A 15,610-nucleotide genomic window follows, 5' to 3' on the forward strand; every position below is an offset into this window, starting at 1 on the left:
GGCTCAGCACAAACTAACACGGCTTGGCACAGGCTGGTACAGCCTGGCACGGCTCAGCACAAACTAACACAGCTTGGCACAGGCTGGTACAGCCTGGCACGGCTCAGCACAAACTAACACTGCTTGGCACAGGCTGGTACAGCCTGGCACGGCTCAGCACAAACTAACACTGCTTGGCACAGGCTGGTACAGCCTGGCACGGCTCAGCACAAACTAACACGGCCTGGCACAGGCTGGCATAGCCTGGCACGGCTCAGCACAAACTAACACGGCCTGGCACAGGCTGGCATAGCCTGGCACGGCTCAGCACAGCCTGGCACAGCCCAGCACAGCTCGTCATGCCCCGGCGCGGTGCCCGGCGTGGCGCGGGGTGTCCCAGACGCGGGGGCAGCGGCGCTGCCCTTCCCGTGGGATCAGCTCCTGCCCAAAGCCGCTCCCCGCCGGGAAAATCACCAAAATCACCTTCTAATTCGGGCTGCGCCGGCGCCAGCGCCTTCCCCCGGCACCCCCGGGGCACCCGAACCTCGCCGCAGTCTGGGGTCCCCCCGGGGCCACCGGGGGCTCAGCCCGTGGGGGCGTCAGTGCCTGGGACCGGGGGGTCCCGCCCGGTACCGGAGCCCCCGGAGAGGGACGCGCTGTCGCCCGTGGCCGCCAGATGTCGCAGCGCAGCCGGTGACCGATGGCACCGGGGGGCACCGGGGGCACCGGGGGGCACCGGGGGTCCTGCCAGCCCCGGGAGCGGTGCTGTGTCCCCAAAGAACCGTCAGCCACGTGTGACATCCGTGCCGGCGCTGTCCGGTGTGTCACCGGGGCTGGCGGTGGCGGTGTCCCCACAGGGAGCTGTGACCCTCGTGTGTCACCGGTGACGGTGGTGTCCCCAGAGGGCTGTGCCAGCTCTGGCTGTGATCCCAGAGAGCCGTGACCCACATGTGTCGTGGGTGATGGTGGTGTCTGAGAGCCTTGTGTGTCACTTGTGACAGCGATGTCACCACAGACCTGTCCCCATGTGTGTGTGTGTGCTGCTGCTGCTGTTCCCAGACAGCCACAACCCGTGTGTGTCACTGGTGGTGACTGGCGTCCCCAGAGAGCAGTGTCTCATGTGTCACTGGTGTTGGCAATGTCCCAGAGGAGCCCTGTCCATGTATGTGCCAGCTCTGGCGGTGTCCCCAGCCAGCCGTGACCTTCGTGTGACAACGATGTCCCCAGAGATCTGTGTCCATGTGTGCTGCTGCTGGCAGTGTCCCCGCATGAGCCGTGACCCTCACATGCAGCTGGCACTGGCCATGCCATGTCCCAAAGGAACCACATCCATGTATGTGCCAGTGCTGGCGGTGTCCCCAGCCAGCTGTGACATTTATGTGTCATTGGTGACAACGGTGTCCCCAGAGATCTGTGTCCATGTGTGGGCTGCCATTGGCAGTGTCCCTGCAGAGCCATGACCCACAGGTGCAGCTGGCACTGGCCATGCCATGTCCCAAAGGAACCACATCCATGTATGTGCCAGTGCTGGCGGTGTCCCCAGCAAGCTGTGACATTTATGTGTCATTGGTGACAACGGTGTCCCCAGAGATCTGTGTCCATGTGTGGGCTGCCATTGGCAGTGTCCCTGCAGAGCCATGACCCACAGGTGCAGCTGGCACTGGCCATGCCATGTCCCAAAGGAACCACATCCATGTATGTGCCAGTGCTGGCGGTGTCCCCAGCAAGCTGTGACATTTATGTGTCATTGGTGACAATGATGTCCCCAGAGATCTGTGTCCATGTGTGCACTGCTGTTGGCATTGTCCCCACAGAGCTGTGACCCACACGTGCAGCTGGCACCGGCCATGCCATGTCCCAAAGGAACCGCATCCACGTATGTGCCAGCGCAGCGAGCTGTGACCCTCGTGTGACAATGATGTCCCCAGAGATCTGTGTCCATGTGTGTGCTGCTGTTGGTCCCCGCAGAGCCGTGACCCTCACATGCAGCTGGCACCGGCCGTGCCACATCCCACGCGTGCCAGCAGCACTGTCCGTGTCCCCGCAGCGCGGTGTCACCTGGTTACACCCGGCTCCCCATCCCACCGTCCCCAGAGTGTCCCCGTGTCCCTGCCCGCGGTGCCGGCTCTCCCAGGCCGTGCGAGGAGCCGGTGGGAAGGGTCCGGTGAATGCGGCATTGTTGCGCGGGGTTGGAGTCACAGATAATTACCTCAATTAGTTACAATGGCAGAGTAATAAATACAGGCTTAGCGGCTCCTTCCCCACTGCGGCTTCTCAGATTAATCCAGCCCGGGCGAGCGGAGCTGAAAGGATTGATGGACAATTCATTAAACCCGCCGAATGCCGCACAAGGCACCCGTGAAGGCCGGCGTTAGCCCCCGGCGGCTCCGCTTTGTCCCTAATTGTTCGTCTCGGGCATTGGTCACCTATCAGGGAGTGGGTGACGGCGACGGTCCCCCCGGGGCTGGCATGCCCGGGGATTAGAGGCCAGCGCTGCCACCGTTGCTGGGCGCGTTGGCCCCGCGCCGGAGGAATGCGGCGGATGGGAGGGGGCGGCCGGACCAGCCGGGAGCTGGCGGGACGCGGGTCCGCATCGACCGGAGGCGAGGGGAGCCGGGACGGGGCTGTGCCGCTGGTGATGGTGACAGGGGATGGGAGGGGATGGGAGGGGATGGGGACGGTCCCGCAGGTGGGATGGGGCCAGGTGGGCACAGCTCTGTCTGTCTGTCCTGCAGCTCTGGATGCTGTCCTGTCCTTCTGTCCTGCATTTCTGGAAATGACAGGGTCCTCCTGCCCCACACTTCTGGGCACTGTCCTGTCCTGTCCTGCTCCTCTGGGAATGATACAATTCCTTTGTCCTACACCTCTGGGCACTGTCCTGTCCTTCTGTCCTGCACCTCTGGGAGTGACACCATCCCTCTGTCCCACACCTCTAGGCACGGCTCTGTTCTGCATCTCTCTGTGTCTTCCTGTCCCTCTGTCCAGAAACTTTGGGCATTGTCCTGTCTTTCTGTCCTGCACTTTGTGGAATGCCACCATTCCAGTGTCCTGCACCCCTGGGCATGGCTGTGTCCCTCTGTCCTGCACCACTGGGCACTGTCCTGTCCCAGTGTCCCACATTTCTGGGAATGACATCTTTCCTCTGTCTTGGAAGCACCCCTGTCCCTCTGTCCTGCACTTCTGTGTGTCATCCTGTCCCACAGCCCCAGGCAGGGCCCCCCTGCACCCCATCCCTGAACGGGGCTGTCCCATCCCTCATCAGGCACAGCTTGTGGCCACCATCCAGCTGTTACCCAGCTTCCCAGATGTGACAGCCTGCTGCAGGATGGCACCGCCCTCTCCCTGGCCCTGCTGCTGGCCCTGTCCCTCCTCTGTCCCACAGCAGCTATTTCCAGCACCCAGGAATATTTGTCCAAGCCGGGGACGTCTGTGCCCCGTGCCCAGGGTGCCCCTGCCCACCTGGGGGTCGCGGCTGCCCGAGGTGCCCAGCAGGACACACAGGAAAAGCTGAGTAACAGAGGTGACTTATAAGAATGTCATTATCTATATTCCTGACTCCTACCGCAGGAAAACAGGCTATTTTCATGCTGAAGCAGGAGCAGAATTTAGCAGGCAGATAACCCGGCAGGCGGGAGATGCTCGGAGGGTTATTTCGGGCTGTGTTCCTTTCCAGGCGTTTTCCTTGCCTTTTGGTATTTTATTCTCCACGCTGGGCTGTGTTTTGACCTTGGCGGGGGCCCCCAGGGTGTTTTTCCCCCCCTCCTTTGAGTCTAAACATCAACTTTTCCACTATCGGCTCCGCGGGATATTTCGGGTGGTGGCAGCGTCATCCCGCAGCCTTTGATGCGGTGCAGCCTCAGGGGCCCCGAGAGGTTCCCGGCTCTGGGGGGAGCCCAGGCTCTGGGGACCCCCGGGGCACCGGGCTGGGTGTCCCCCAGACACAGGAAGGGAGTTTTTGATATCCCCAAGTGTGAAGTCACGATGCAGGGGGAATGTGTGGGACCCTGTGCCCATCCCCGTGGGATGCCTGTCCCAAAAGGATGCCCTTCCCAAGGATGCCCCTTCTGGGGATATGCCCACCCCTTTGGGATGCTTAGCCCAGGGAAAAACCCATCTCAGGGCATGTCCTGCGTGCTAAATTCCCATCCTGGTGGGGTGCTCACTGCAGTGGGAGGACTGTCCCAAGAGGATGCCCATTCTGATGGGATGCCCATTCCAGAGGGATGCCCATCCGGAGGGAAGCCTGTCCCAGAGAGGTGCCCATCCCATGCCAGCAGAACACCTGCCCCCCCCCTTTGCCACATCATTTCTCTTGTGGTCACACATGGATGTAGGGCTGTTTGTGGGGCCAGTGGCCATCTCTGTCCCCTCTGGCCCCTGCCCCGGTAACCCCAGTGCCCTCCCCCGGCCCTGCTTTTCCCCCGGAGCCGAGGGGAGCCGTCAGCCCCGGCCGGTAGCGGTGATGGACGATGCTCATTCCCTGTCTGTCGTCTTGTACCTCCCGGGGCCGCTCCCAACTCCCGGCCTCGGCGGCACCAGCCCGACCGCCCCGGCAAATTCCAGCATCGGAGATGCTGCAGTCAAGGTGCCATGGTGATGGGCGCCGCAGCCGTGGGGATTGGACGGGCCCGGCCGGGAGCGGCGGCGGCGGGAACGGCTGCGATGGAGACGGGCACAGCGGGAGAAGGAAGGGGGTCTGCGGGGAGGGGATGGCAGACAGTGGAGGGAAGGAGGAGAGAGATGGACAGACAGCAGCCGGAGAGGCTGATGGACGTGGAATGGGGAGGTGAGGGGATGGAGAAGTGATGGATGGACAGATGGACAGCACACCCCACAGTCTGGGATGCATTGGTGTCCCCCCTCCTTCCCCCAGCCACCCCCCAGACACGAATCAGGGCAGGACTGATAAAAATATATTCTTTATTCTTCTCTAAAGGCTATCAATGACACCTGTAACAAAGCATCATCATTATTAATTATTATTAATTATTATTATCTTTAATTACAAAAAACAGGGCCTGGGGCCAGTGAAGCAGGGTGGGGGCGGCAGCACCGAACCGTCCACAATAAATATTTTATTTACAGCAAGAAGTGACCCCGTGGAGCCGGGGAGTGGCCGGCAAGGTGCTTGGCACTGAGCCCACCCATGGCAGGATGGGGGTCCCTGGGACACATCCACACCCCCACCCATGGGTGCCTTCAATCCAGCCGGGCACCCGTCATGGGGGGTGGGTGGCGCTGACCCCCTCCGGGGCCGGGCAGGGCGGTCCTGGGGCAGCTCACAGGCACTCGTGCAGCACCTGGGTGTTGGTGCAGTTGAGGCAGCTGACGTGGCAGCACCAGTGGAAGGTGCAGTTGCAGCGCTCGGTGACGCGCTGGGTGCGCGTGCGGTACCCGCGCCCGCAGCACAGCAGCTCGCACCCATCCAGCCCCGGTGAGGAGCTGTTGCAGAACCTCCCGGCCGTGCCTGCCGTGCCCATCTTCCCGCTGTAGGTGCAGAAATTGGGCGATTTCTCGAAGTAGACGAGGTCGTGGGGCGAGGGGGGTTTGTGGGCCGGGTTCTCGGGCTCCAAGTGATGCAGCTCCACCCGTGATGCCCGGTTGCTGCCCTTGTTGCCGTAGATGACGCGGGAAGCGCCGTCGAAGCGATCCTTGAGGACGTCGCCCACGGCACGGAAGGTGGGCAGCCGCATCCAGCAGGTGCGGACGGTGCAGGAGCCCGACATGCCGTGGCACTTGCACTCCTGGCGCATCTCTGAGAAGACAGTCTGGAAGGAAAGGGGAATTTGGAGCTTTGTGAGCAGCCTGGGACTCCCTTGGGGACCACCGTGCTTCTACACCCCTCATTTCTGCACTGTCACATCACTCAGACATCACTCGTCCCAAAGACAAGTGCAAAACCCATCTCCAACTGTTCCCAGAACAGGCTGAAGGTCTTGGTGGTTGTGCTCATCTCTGTTCCTGGAAGGAAAGGGGGATTTGGGGTTTTGTGAGCAGCCTGGGACTCCCTTGGGGACCACTGTGCTCCTACATCCCTCGTTTCTGCACTGTCACATCGCTCAGACATCATTTATCCCAAAGACAAGAATGAAACCCATCTCCAACTGCCCCCAGAACAGGCTGAAGGTCTTGGTGGCCGTGCTCATCTCTGTGCCCACCCCAGTGCCCTCACCAAGCCCCCAGCACCCTCACCATGCGCCCGGCCTCGTTGTTGTGCAGGTTCATGAGGAAACGCAGGTCCCGGCCCTTCTCACTGGAGTCCACAAACTCCCTCCCAAAGAGGCGACCGAAGTCGATGTTGTCACTGCAGCCCCCCCAGTGCCAGTCAGGGCCCCCAGGGCCGCGGCGCCGGTAGTCACAGGTGCAGGACTCGATGGACCCCTCTGAGCACGACCGGGCCACCGAGTGTGTCACGCCAGCACTGGTGATGGCAAAGATGAACGCTGTCTCCCGGCAGCCTGTGGAGGGAGCGGGGCCTCAGGATGCTGCCAGGATGGGGAGGGGGTACCCCCTGGCACCCCCAACCCTCCATCACGACGGGCTGGTGATGCCCCATAGCAAACCAGGGCCGCTTTGATGAGCATCCCAACTTGGGGGTGCGTGGAGGAGGTCTGGGGGACCCCCGTGCTGCCCCCCAGCCTCACCCCTGTTGACGATTTTGCCGAAGATGTTGGGGCCCTGGGAGGTGGGGCAGTTCCAGCGGCGGTTGCGGAACTGCCACTTGCACTCCTTGATGGCGGTCTGGAGGCCGGAGCTGACGCTGTGCAGGATGCCGGGGTTCTGCCGGATCAGCTTGCGCTGCTTTCGGCTCAGCAGCTGCAGGCTGGGGTCCAGCACCAGCTGCACGTTCTTGGAGTCTGTCAGCAGGTTGGTAGACGAGGCCACATTGATGATGCCCCTGTGGCACAGGTGGGGATGGTGACCACTAGCGGGGCGTCCCCAGCGCCTCCCTCCTCACCTCAACCTCCCTGCAGGCTCCTCGGTGCGACCGCAGCATCCCCTGGAGGGATCCCAATCGGAGATCGCAGCCCCGTGTCCCCCCACACGCCCCATTCCTGCCTACAGGGCAGTCCCTGCTGTGCCTGTCCCAGCCCCGCCCTCCCGCCTCACCACCCCGGTGCCGGTACCGGTGCCGGTGCCGGTGCTGTCCGACTCACCACCACCGCCCGCTGTTGTTCACTGCCAGCGTGTTGGAGAGGGAGGAGAGGGCCAGAGCCCAGAGTGCCCGGAGCGCCAGCCCCAGCGCGGCGGCGCGCATGGCTCCGGCCCCGGGAGCCCCGGCAGAGTGCGCGGGCGAGCGGCCGTCCCGGTATTTATGGTGCCGCAGAGCCCCCGGCCCGGCCGCTACATCCACGCGTGTTTCCGGACGCGCGGGGCGGCTCCGAGATGAGGACGGCCGCGGGGGGACGCGGGGAGCGCCGGGCGGGCGGGCGGGCCGGCACCGCCGCCGCCACCGGGCTGCAGCCGGTGGCCGGGGCGCGGCGTCGGGGGTGCGGTGCCCAGCGCACGCTGACCGGGCCCTGGAGCGCGGCGTCGGGCGCTCCGTTGGCGGTGCCGGTTCTGGGGAGCCGCCGCTCGGCACTCTGTGCGCGGTACTCGGTGTCGGTACCGCTGTTGGCTCTCGGCGATGCGTGCGCGGTACCCGGTGCGGGTAGTCGGTACCGGCAGCTCCCCGGGGAGCCGGCACGGCTGGACTCGGCTCGGCGCGGCGGGTGCACAGCGCTCAGCACCCGGGAGCATCTTCCAGCCCCTTCCCTCTTATAGGGGCGGCGCGGAGGGTCCCCGTGGGCCGGTCCCGCCGCGCGGGGCCTCCCCGCGTCCTCGCCCTAACAATGGGGAGCGGCGGAGCTGCGGCATCTCTTACGGGGCGGCGGGAGCGGCGGCGCCGGGGCTGTCCGTCACGGCCCGGATTAGCCCGGCGGGGTGGCTGCGCCCCGGCCCCGTGCCCAGAGCTCCCGGCTGCCGCCCCCCGCCTTCCCCGCCGTCCCGCGCACTCGTTCTACAGGCACCGGCACCGGCACCGGCCCGCGACAGCTCCCGGTGCGAGGAGGAGCTGGTCCCGGAATAACCTGGGACGGCCCCGGACGGCTCCGGGTGCACGGAGGGAGCGGGGAGCGGGGATAGCCCGGGATGTCCCGGGATAGCGGGGGTACACAGGGGCAAGGAGTGACGGGATCTCCCGGGACAGTCCCGGGCGCACGGGGGAGGCAGAGCTCCATGACAACCCAGGGCGCACGGGGACACCGTCCTGGGGCTTTCCGGGGGACGCGACGTGCGGTCCCCAGGGACGGGGACGGTCGAGGCTGCTGGGAGCCCCTCCGGAGCCCACGGAGCGCTGTTCCGTCCTAGTCCGTGCCCGGTGGAACGGGGCTACAGCCTCTTCCAGCCGCTGGGGCCCGGGTTGTCCCGGGCTGCCCCGGTGGCACCCCGGACCCCCGTGAACGGTGCCTACAACCCGCGTGGGCGCGGCACGGCCCCGCACGGCTCCCGCTGCCCCGGAGAGCCCAGTCTGGGCCGGTACCCGGTGTCGGAGGTAGGGATGGACCGGGGGGTGGAGGGATTGAGGGACGGGGGACAGAAGGAAGGGCAGGGGGTGCTCGGATGGTGGCGGCCGCACGTGCCCACGGCCGGAACACGGGCACGCAGGGCTGGTGCTGGCCCGGTCTCGCTTGGGACAAGACTGTCCCCGTCATCCCCCGCCCGGGCCGGTTGTGGGTGGGTGTGAAGCCCCCAGTGCGGGGCCCGACGGGCCGGGGGCCCTGAGCTGAGTCCCCCGTTGGGGCGGGAACCGGGGGGGGTAATCCCCCCGCCGCGGTTTCCCCGGACCAGTCATGCGGGGCCGGATTAGCCCCGCTGGCCCGTCACGGCCCGGGGCCGCCGCTCTCCAGTTTAATTCAAGAACGGACAAAGCCCCGGGACGGCGGCGGGGGTGGGGGGCGCGCACCGGCACCCACCCGCACCCCTTCGCCGGCCCGGGAGGAACCCAGGGCCGAGCCGGGGTCTGCTCCAGCACGGCGCTCCCGACTCCCCCGCCCCGGTTCCCGGCCGGGCCGGGCCGTGTCCACGCCCTCGGGCCTCCGCCCCGTCGGGGCTCCCGGGGCTGAGGTCAGCGGCCGCGGGGAGGCCCCGGGGCGCGGCTGGGAGGGCCCTGCCCGGGGCTGTGCCACCAGCGGCGGGGCGCAACCACGGCCCTCGCCTCCCCCGCTCCATCCCGGGACTCTCCGCTCCTCTCACTCCCTGTCCGCTGCCCCGAGCCCCCCCGTTCCCTCCATCTCCTCTCTGCTGCAGTCCAGGGCGGTCCGGCGGCCCGGTGCTCGGGATCCCCCCAGTCCTGGGGTGCCGCTGGAACAGTTCCCGCAGCCGTCGGGGCGCCCGGTGCTGCCCGGCACCCCCGGGATGGCCGCCGGTACCTGCCTGGGAGCGGGGGGCATCCGTCCTGTCCCGTGGCGCCGAGCAGCGACGGACAAGCGGACAACGGGGACAGACGGACGTGGGAAAGCACCCGCGGGTTCCCCGCGCCCCGTCCCGTGCCCTGCCCAGCCTGCGAGCACCGGAGCAGCCTCCGTACCGACCATACCGGCACGGTGCGGGGGTGCTCAGCCTGTCCCCCCGTGACGGTGTGGGGGTCCCCGTCCCCCGTGAAGCACAGGGACCCCCCCCCGGTCGGGACTCTGCGTCCCCGGTGCTCATGGCGGGGGCGGAAGAGCCGGGACCCCGCTCTCCCCGTATCCCCACCCCGCCCTCCCGGTGCGGGTCCCGGTGCCCCCAGGACCGGGCTGATGGCGAGGGGGGGGGAAGACGACGACACAGGGGACACAGGGGGACCCCCCCTCAGTGTCCCCCCCCCTCACTGCTGCAGCCGTTGCCATGGTAACGCCCGGTGCCTCTCGCGATTGCACCCCCCGCTCCCCCCCCCGCTCCGCCGCTTCCCGTGCGCGCCCCCGGTCCCGGAGGGGAGGGGGAGGTTGCGGGGAGCGGTGCGGGGCGGCGGGAGGGGGGGGGGAGGGGGGGGGTTAACCGGGCGCTCTCGCGAGATCGGCGCGATCGGGGCCTCCGCTTCCGGCGGCGGGAGCGGTGCAGAGTCAGCGGCGGCGGGGGCGGAACCGGCACCGGCACCGGCACCAGGTGCGGGGGGCCGCGCCGCTCGGGGATGCGGGGCGCGGGCATCGCCGGGGGGTGCGCGGGGATACGCGGGGAGGGGGGGGGTCGGCACCGCACCGGCGCGGGGGGGGCTGCAGGCAGTGCCGGGTGCCCGGTGCGGCGGGGGCGCGGAGCTCCCGCGGGTTGGGGTCGTACCGGGGGGCGCGGGGGGGATGCGGTGCCGTGCGGTGCGGCGGGGGCGGGGGGCGATGCGCAAGGGGGGGCGGCGCAGTGCGGGGGGGGGAGGCGGGGGTTTGGGGGCGCGCTGTCGTGGGGGGGTGGTGAATTCGGGGGAGCGGTGGATTCGGGGGTCCCGGGGGCGCGGGGGCTGCGCACGCTGCGGGGGAAGGGGCGCGCTGCGGTGGTGGGGGGGGAGTGATGGGGGCCTCCCCCTCCGGTGAGGCTGCTGTGATGGGGGCATCGTGCGGAGGTCGGGGGTGCAGAGGAGGGGTCGGGTCCAGGAGGAGGGCGACAGCCCTGCCTCAGTTTCCCTCGGTGCAGCGTTCTGGGCTGTCCTTCTGCAGGGTGCAGCGGGGGGGCCGGCTCAGCATCCCCCGAGCTGCACACACAGACACCCCCATACAGTGCACAGCCCCCTCCCCACCTCCTTGCATCCTGGCATCCCCCAAACCCTGCATCCCCCCAGGACATGAGGATCCCCAATTCCTGCAGCCCCCCCTCTCCCACTCCAAGCGCGGGGGACCCCTCAGCTCCACCCCTGCAGATTTCAGGGCCTCCCCCAGCCTGCCCCATGCCCCCGCAGGATCCGGCCTCGGAGCCAGCGCCGCCGTCACCATGGGCAACATCTTCGGGAACCTGCTGAAGAGCCTGATTGGGAAGAAGGAGATGCGGATCCTGATGGTGGGGCTGGACGCTGCCGGGAAGACCACCATCCTCTACAAGCTCAAACTGGGGGAGATCGTCACCACCATCCCCACCATCGGTGGGTGGGCTTGAGGGGGGGCACTGAGCAGAGACTTCTCCCCATCCGGGCTCCTTTGAAGGGGCTGGTGGCTGCCCCGTGCCTCAGTTTCCCTCCGCTGTCGCTCCCCGCAGGGTTCAACGTGGAGACAGTGGAGTACAAGAGCATCAGCTTCACCGTGTGGGATGTGGGTGGGCAGGACCAGGACACAGAATGGGGTGACCAAGGCCAGTGCCAGGGCCCAGAATGGGGTGACCAGGGCCCAGCACCCCAGAATGGGGTGACCAGGGCCCAGCACCCCAGAATGGGGTGACCAGAGCCCAGCACCAGGGCCCAGAATGGGGTGACCAGGGCCACCATCCTCTACAAGCTCAAACTGGGGGAGATTGTCACCACCATCCCCACCATCGGTGGGTGGGCTTGAGGGGGGCTCCTTTGAAGGGGCTGGTGGCTGCCCCGTGCCTCAGTTTCCCTCCGCTGTCGCTCCCTGCAGGGTTCAACGTGGAGACAGTGGAGTACAAGAACATCAGCTTCACCGTGTGGGATGTGGGTGGGCAGGACAAGATCCGGCCCCTGTGGAGGCATTACTTCCAAAACACCCAGGGTAGGTGTCTCAGGGGACAGCGTGGGGGGGACTCGGGGAGCACCACAGGAAGCCCTGATGGTGCCCTCTGCTCTGACCAGGGCTGATCTTCGTGGTGGACAGCAACGACCGGGAGCGGGTGAACGAGGCGCGGGAGGAGCTGATGCGGATGCTGGCGGAGGATGAGCTCAGGGACGCCGTCCTCCTCGTCTTTGCCAACAAGCAGGTGGGTCTGGGGGTGGGGAGAGCCTGGTGCTGGGGCTGAGACATCCCCGGGATGTCAGGGCAGCTGGCCGGTGTGGGACGTGCTGTGGCATCAAGGCTGGCGTCAAAGAGGTTGTGGGACAGAGCCACGTCCATGCCTGTGGCACCAGGGATGGTGGTGGCCCCCAAGCGATGGTGGTGGCCCTTGGAGCCGTGCCCGTGACATTAGGGATGATAATGGCCCTCTCTGTGGCACCAGGGATGGTGGTGGCCCCCAGGGCATCCCCTGGCACCAGGGATGGTGGTGGCCCCCAGAGCATTCCGGTGGCACCAGGGATGGTGGTGGCCCTTGGAGCCATGCCCGTGACATTAGGGATGATAATGGCCCTCCCTGTGGCACCAGGGATGGTGGTGGCCCCCAGGCCATCCCCTGGCACCAGGGATGGTGGTGGCCCCTGGCGTTATCCCCTGGCACCAGGGATGTTGGTGACCCCCAGAGCATTCCGGTGGTACCAGGGATGGTGGTGGCCCCTGGGGCCATGCCTGTGGTACCAGGCATGGTGGTGGCCCCCAGGCCATCCCCTGGCACCAGGGATGGTGGTGGCCCCCAGGGCATCCCCTGGCACCAGGGATGGTGGTGGCCCTCCCTGTGTCACCAGGGATGGTGGTGGCCTCCGGAGCTATCCCCTGGCACCAGGGATGGTGATGGCTCCCAGGGCATTCCTGTGGCACCAGCGATGATGGTGGCCTTCCCTGTGGCACCAGGGATGGTGGCAGCCCTCAGAGCCATCCCCACAACACCAGGGCTGGTCTTTAACACAGCCCTGGCCATGCCTGTGGTGCCAGGGCTGGTGTCTCACATCCCCCTGGCACATTCCCCCTCCTCCTGCAGCCTCAGGGCTGATGATGCTCCCCTGTGGCAGAGTTGTGCCCACTCCCATGGCATCAGGGCTGGTGCCAGCCCCCGTGGAGGGGCGTGGAGGGGCATGGAGGGCTGCTATCCATTCCTGTAATCTCCCTTGTGTGCTGCAGGACCTGCCCAACGCCATGAACGCAGCGGAGATCACGGACAAGCTGGGGCTGCACTCCCTGCGCCACCGTAACTGGTACATCCAGGCCACCTGTGCCACCAGCGGGGACGGGCTCTACGAGGGCCTCGACTGGCTTGCCAACCAGCTCAAGAACAAGAAGTGAAGGGGGGATCCCCCTGTGCCCCCCCTGGGCCATGCCAGGGCCCCCCCCGGCCGCCCCCTCCCTGCCCCGGTTGGGTTTTGCTTTCTTCTGGCACCGGTTGCTGTGGGGTTTTTCGCCTTTTTTTGGGGTCCCCCTGGTTCCCCTCGGATCTCGTGTGTGCGTGCGTGGAATTAGAGCTCTATATAACGCCCAGGGGGGCAGGGGCAGAGCCCTGGCAGGGTGGGATGGGGGCTGGGGGAGCGTGGGGGGGCCACCTCAGCACTGCCCTGCCCTGGGGGGGCCGGGGACACCCCATCCCCATGCATGTCCCTCCTGCACCCCTCGCCTTCCTCTGGACCAAATGTGGGGGCAGCAGGGCCATGGGAGGGGGGGGATTTGGGATTATACACCTCTCCCACCCTCCCAGCACCCCCTCCCAGCCCTGTTTGCCCCCCCTGGGCATTCCACACGTCCCCGGCCCCCCCCCACCCCATGTCACTTCGAGGCAGGTCTCCTTCCCGCAGCGTGACCCTCACAGAGAGGTGGGAGTGACACAGAGCTGCCAGGACCTCTTTGGTCCCTTTGGCCATGGCCCCCACCTCACCCTGGCCACCTGCCCATCCTCTCCCCCCCATGCCAGCATAGTGATTGTATGTCCCTGCCCCTCACGGATGGACAGTGTCCCCCCCTTGCCCCCCCCAAGCCCGTTCTGTGCCCCCCACCCCTCCCCAGCACCGTATTTATACCCCTGGTCTGTGCTTGGTGTGACGTGTCGCTGCGGCTCTGCCCTGTCCAGGGACGTGTGTTCTCAGCCCCCCAGCCCCCCCTGAGCCTGAGACGGTGGGTGACCTCCCCTGACCCCCCCTGACCCCCCCCCTTGGATATTAAACATGTTTTATGTAGCTCTGCCCCTCGTCTCTTCTTCCGTGGGGGTCCCGCCGAGGGGACGGTGATGGACAGCCCTGGGCTGGCTTTAATTAGAAAGAGCTTAACGGGGAGAGGGGGGGGTGAGGTGGGGCTGGCAGGGGGTGAGGCCCCCCCCCACTTCCCAGGCTCATCTTTAGGGGAATATTGGATGAAATGGTAAATCCCATTAGTGCTAATCCCAGCTGGGGCGTGGGGACGGTGCCAGCGCTGGGATGGGCGCGAGTGGGGCTTGGCCCCCCCCTCCTGCCACCCCTTCCCTGTGTCACCCCCCACCCCCCCATGCATGGGTTAAGGGGGGCTGAGTGGCATTTGGGGCCGGCACTGCCATCCCATCCCTGTGTCCCCTCTGGGCTGGTGGCTGGAGGGGCTTTTGGCCATGTCTGTGTCATTGGGGGGCTGTGGTGGGGGGTCCCTGGTGGCTGGGAGAGCTGCAGAGACAGAGCCAGGGCCCAGAATGGGGTGACCAGGGCCCAGAATGGGGTGACCAGAACCAGCACCAGAGCCCAGAATGGGGTGACCAGGGCCCAGCACCCCAGAATGGGGTGACCAGAGCCAGCACCAGGGCCCAGAATGGGGTGACCAGGACTCCCCAGTGGGTTGGGGGCCCTGGAGGTGACATGGGGGTGCTTCAGTGCAGGTGACCTGTACCCCACAGTGGGTTGGGGGCCATGGAGGTGACATGGGGGTGCTTCAGTGCAGGTGACCCGTACCCCACAGTGGGTTGGGGGCCATGGAGGTGACATGGGGGTGCTCCAGTGCAGGTGACCCGTACCCCACACTGCCCTGGGGTCCACGGAGATGATACCGGGGAGCCGCACTGGGGATAACCGGGGCTCTGGGAGCTCCACCGGGGGCTCAGTGTGGATCACCGGGGCTCCCCGGTGGGCGGGAGCAGCGGAGCCGGCACCGACGCGTTCCCACCGGCTGCACCGACGGCTTTGTGTGGCGAGGGCTGACCCGGCGGCCCTAATCCCATTAACGCCCCGGGCCCCGCCGCCAGCCCGGCTTCCCCACCTCTCGGCAACCGAGCCTGGTATGTGGGTGCGCCGGTGGGGCCGGCGTGCCGATGCCGTCGTCCGGGAGCTGCACCGGGCGTCAGCATCGTCACCGTCCCGGAGCGGCACCGGGGCCGGTGACACCAATGAGACCGTCCCCGTGGACACGGGGCGGCAGATCCCGGCTGCCCACCGTGTGCCCCACGGACCGAGGGGATGTCCTAAAAGGGCTGCCTGTCCCCAAGGACGGGGCTCCTGGGGCCGGTTCCGTTCCACCGGGCTCCAGCCGGCCCGCGGGCTCGGTTTCCCTTGGAAGAGCTGCAGAAGTGTCAGGAGAAGGAGAAGGAATGGCCTGGAGCCGTGGGGTGCTGCAGAAGGGGTCTGGACCCGGGGAGGGGTCCTGGGCCCCGGTGGGTGCCGGTTTCCCCGGGCTGTGCTGCCGCCTGCTGGCACCGGCGCCGCCAGGACACCGGCGGCTGCACCCAACCGGACCCTCCGGTTTGATCCCCTCGGTCTCTGACCCTCACCCGGAGCCCCCGGTCGGTGCGGGCCGAAGCCGCCGGGACGGTCCCCGGGCTGGGGCGGACTCCGGTGCCCGCCGAGGTCCCCACGGAGCACCGGGCACCGGGGCAGGGCCGGTCCTGAGCATCCTTCCGTCCTTCCGCTCCGCTGGGGAGGTGCCGGTGC

At 67.1% G+C, this 15,610-nt stretch overlaps 2 protein-coding genes across 2 annotated transcripts; one reads left to right on the forward strand and one right to left on the reverse strand.

Annotated features, from left to right (window-relative positions):
* Positions 1–5,002: 5,002 nt before the first annotated feature.
* WNT1 (Wnt family member 1) lies at positions 5,003–7,237 on the reverse strand. Its single transcript, XM_066567569.1, has 4 exons — positions 7,137–7,237; positions 6,624–6,904; positions 6,172–6,437; positions 5,003–5,747 (listed from the first exon to the last, which is right to left on the reverse strand). The coding sequence occupies exons 1-4, from the start codon at positions 7,235–7,237 to the stop codon at positions 5,259–5,261; spliced, it is 1,137 nt and encodes a 378-aa protein (XP_066423666.1). The 3' UTR covers positions 5,003–5,258.
* Positions 7,238–9,991: 2,754 nt separating this feature from the next.
* ARF3 (ADP ribosylation factor 3) lies at positions 9,992–13,903 on the forward strand. The gene is made up of 5 exons (XM_066567856.1): positions 9,992–10,104; positions 10,883–11,062; positions 11,535–11,645; positions 11,726–11,850; positions 12,861–13,903. The coding sequence occupies exons 2-5, from the start codon at positions 10,915–10,917 to the stop codon at positions 13,020–13,022; spliced, it is 546 nt and encodes a 181-aa protein (XP_066423953.1). The 5' UTR covers positions 9,992–10,104; positions 10,883–10,914; the 3' UTR covers positions 13,023–13,903.
* The last annotated feature ends 1,707 nt before the right edge of the window (positions 13,904–15,610 follow it).

The sequence above is a fragment of the Molothrus aeneus genome, chromosome 30 (genome assembly GCF_037042795.1).
Source record: "Molothrus aeneus isolate 106 chromosome 30, BPBGC_Maene_1.0, whole genome shotgun sequence".
Taxonomy (NCBI): Eukaryota; Metazoa; Chordata; class Aves; order Passeriformes; family Icteridae; genus Molothrus; species Molothrus aeneus.

Coding starts and splice junctions, on each gene's coding strand:
- ARF3 (XM_066567856.1), top strand. CDS start 10,915: ATGGGCAACATCTTCGGGAACCTGCTGAAGAGCCTGATTGGGAAGAAG. Junction 11,646..11,725: donor TTACTTCCAAAACACCCAGG/GTAGGTGTCTCA, acceptor TGCTCTGACCAG/GGCTGATCTTCGTGGTGGAC. Junction 11,851..12,860: donor TCGTCTTTGCCAACAAGCAG/GTGGGTCTGGGG, acceptor TGTGTGCTGCAG/GACCTGCCCAACGCCATGAA.
- WNT1 (XM_066567569.1), bottom strand. CDS start 7,237: ATGCGCGCCGCCGCGCTGGGGCTGGCGCTCCGGGCACTCTGGGCTCTG. Junction 6,438..6,623: donor CGGCAAAATCGTCAACAGGG/GTGAGGCTGGGG, acceptor CTCCCTCCACAG/GCTGCCGGGAGACAGCGTTC. Junction 5,748..6,171: donor ACAACGAGGCCGGGCGCATG/GTGAGGGTGCTG, acceptor CTTTCCTTCCAG/ACTGTCTTCTCAGAGATGCG.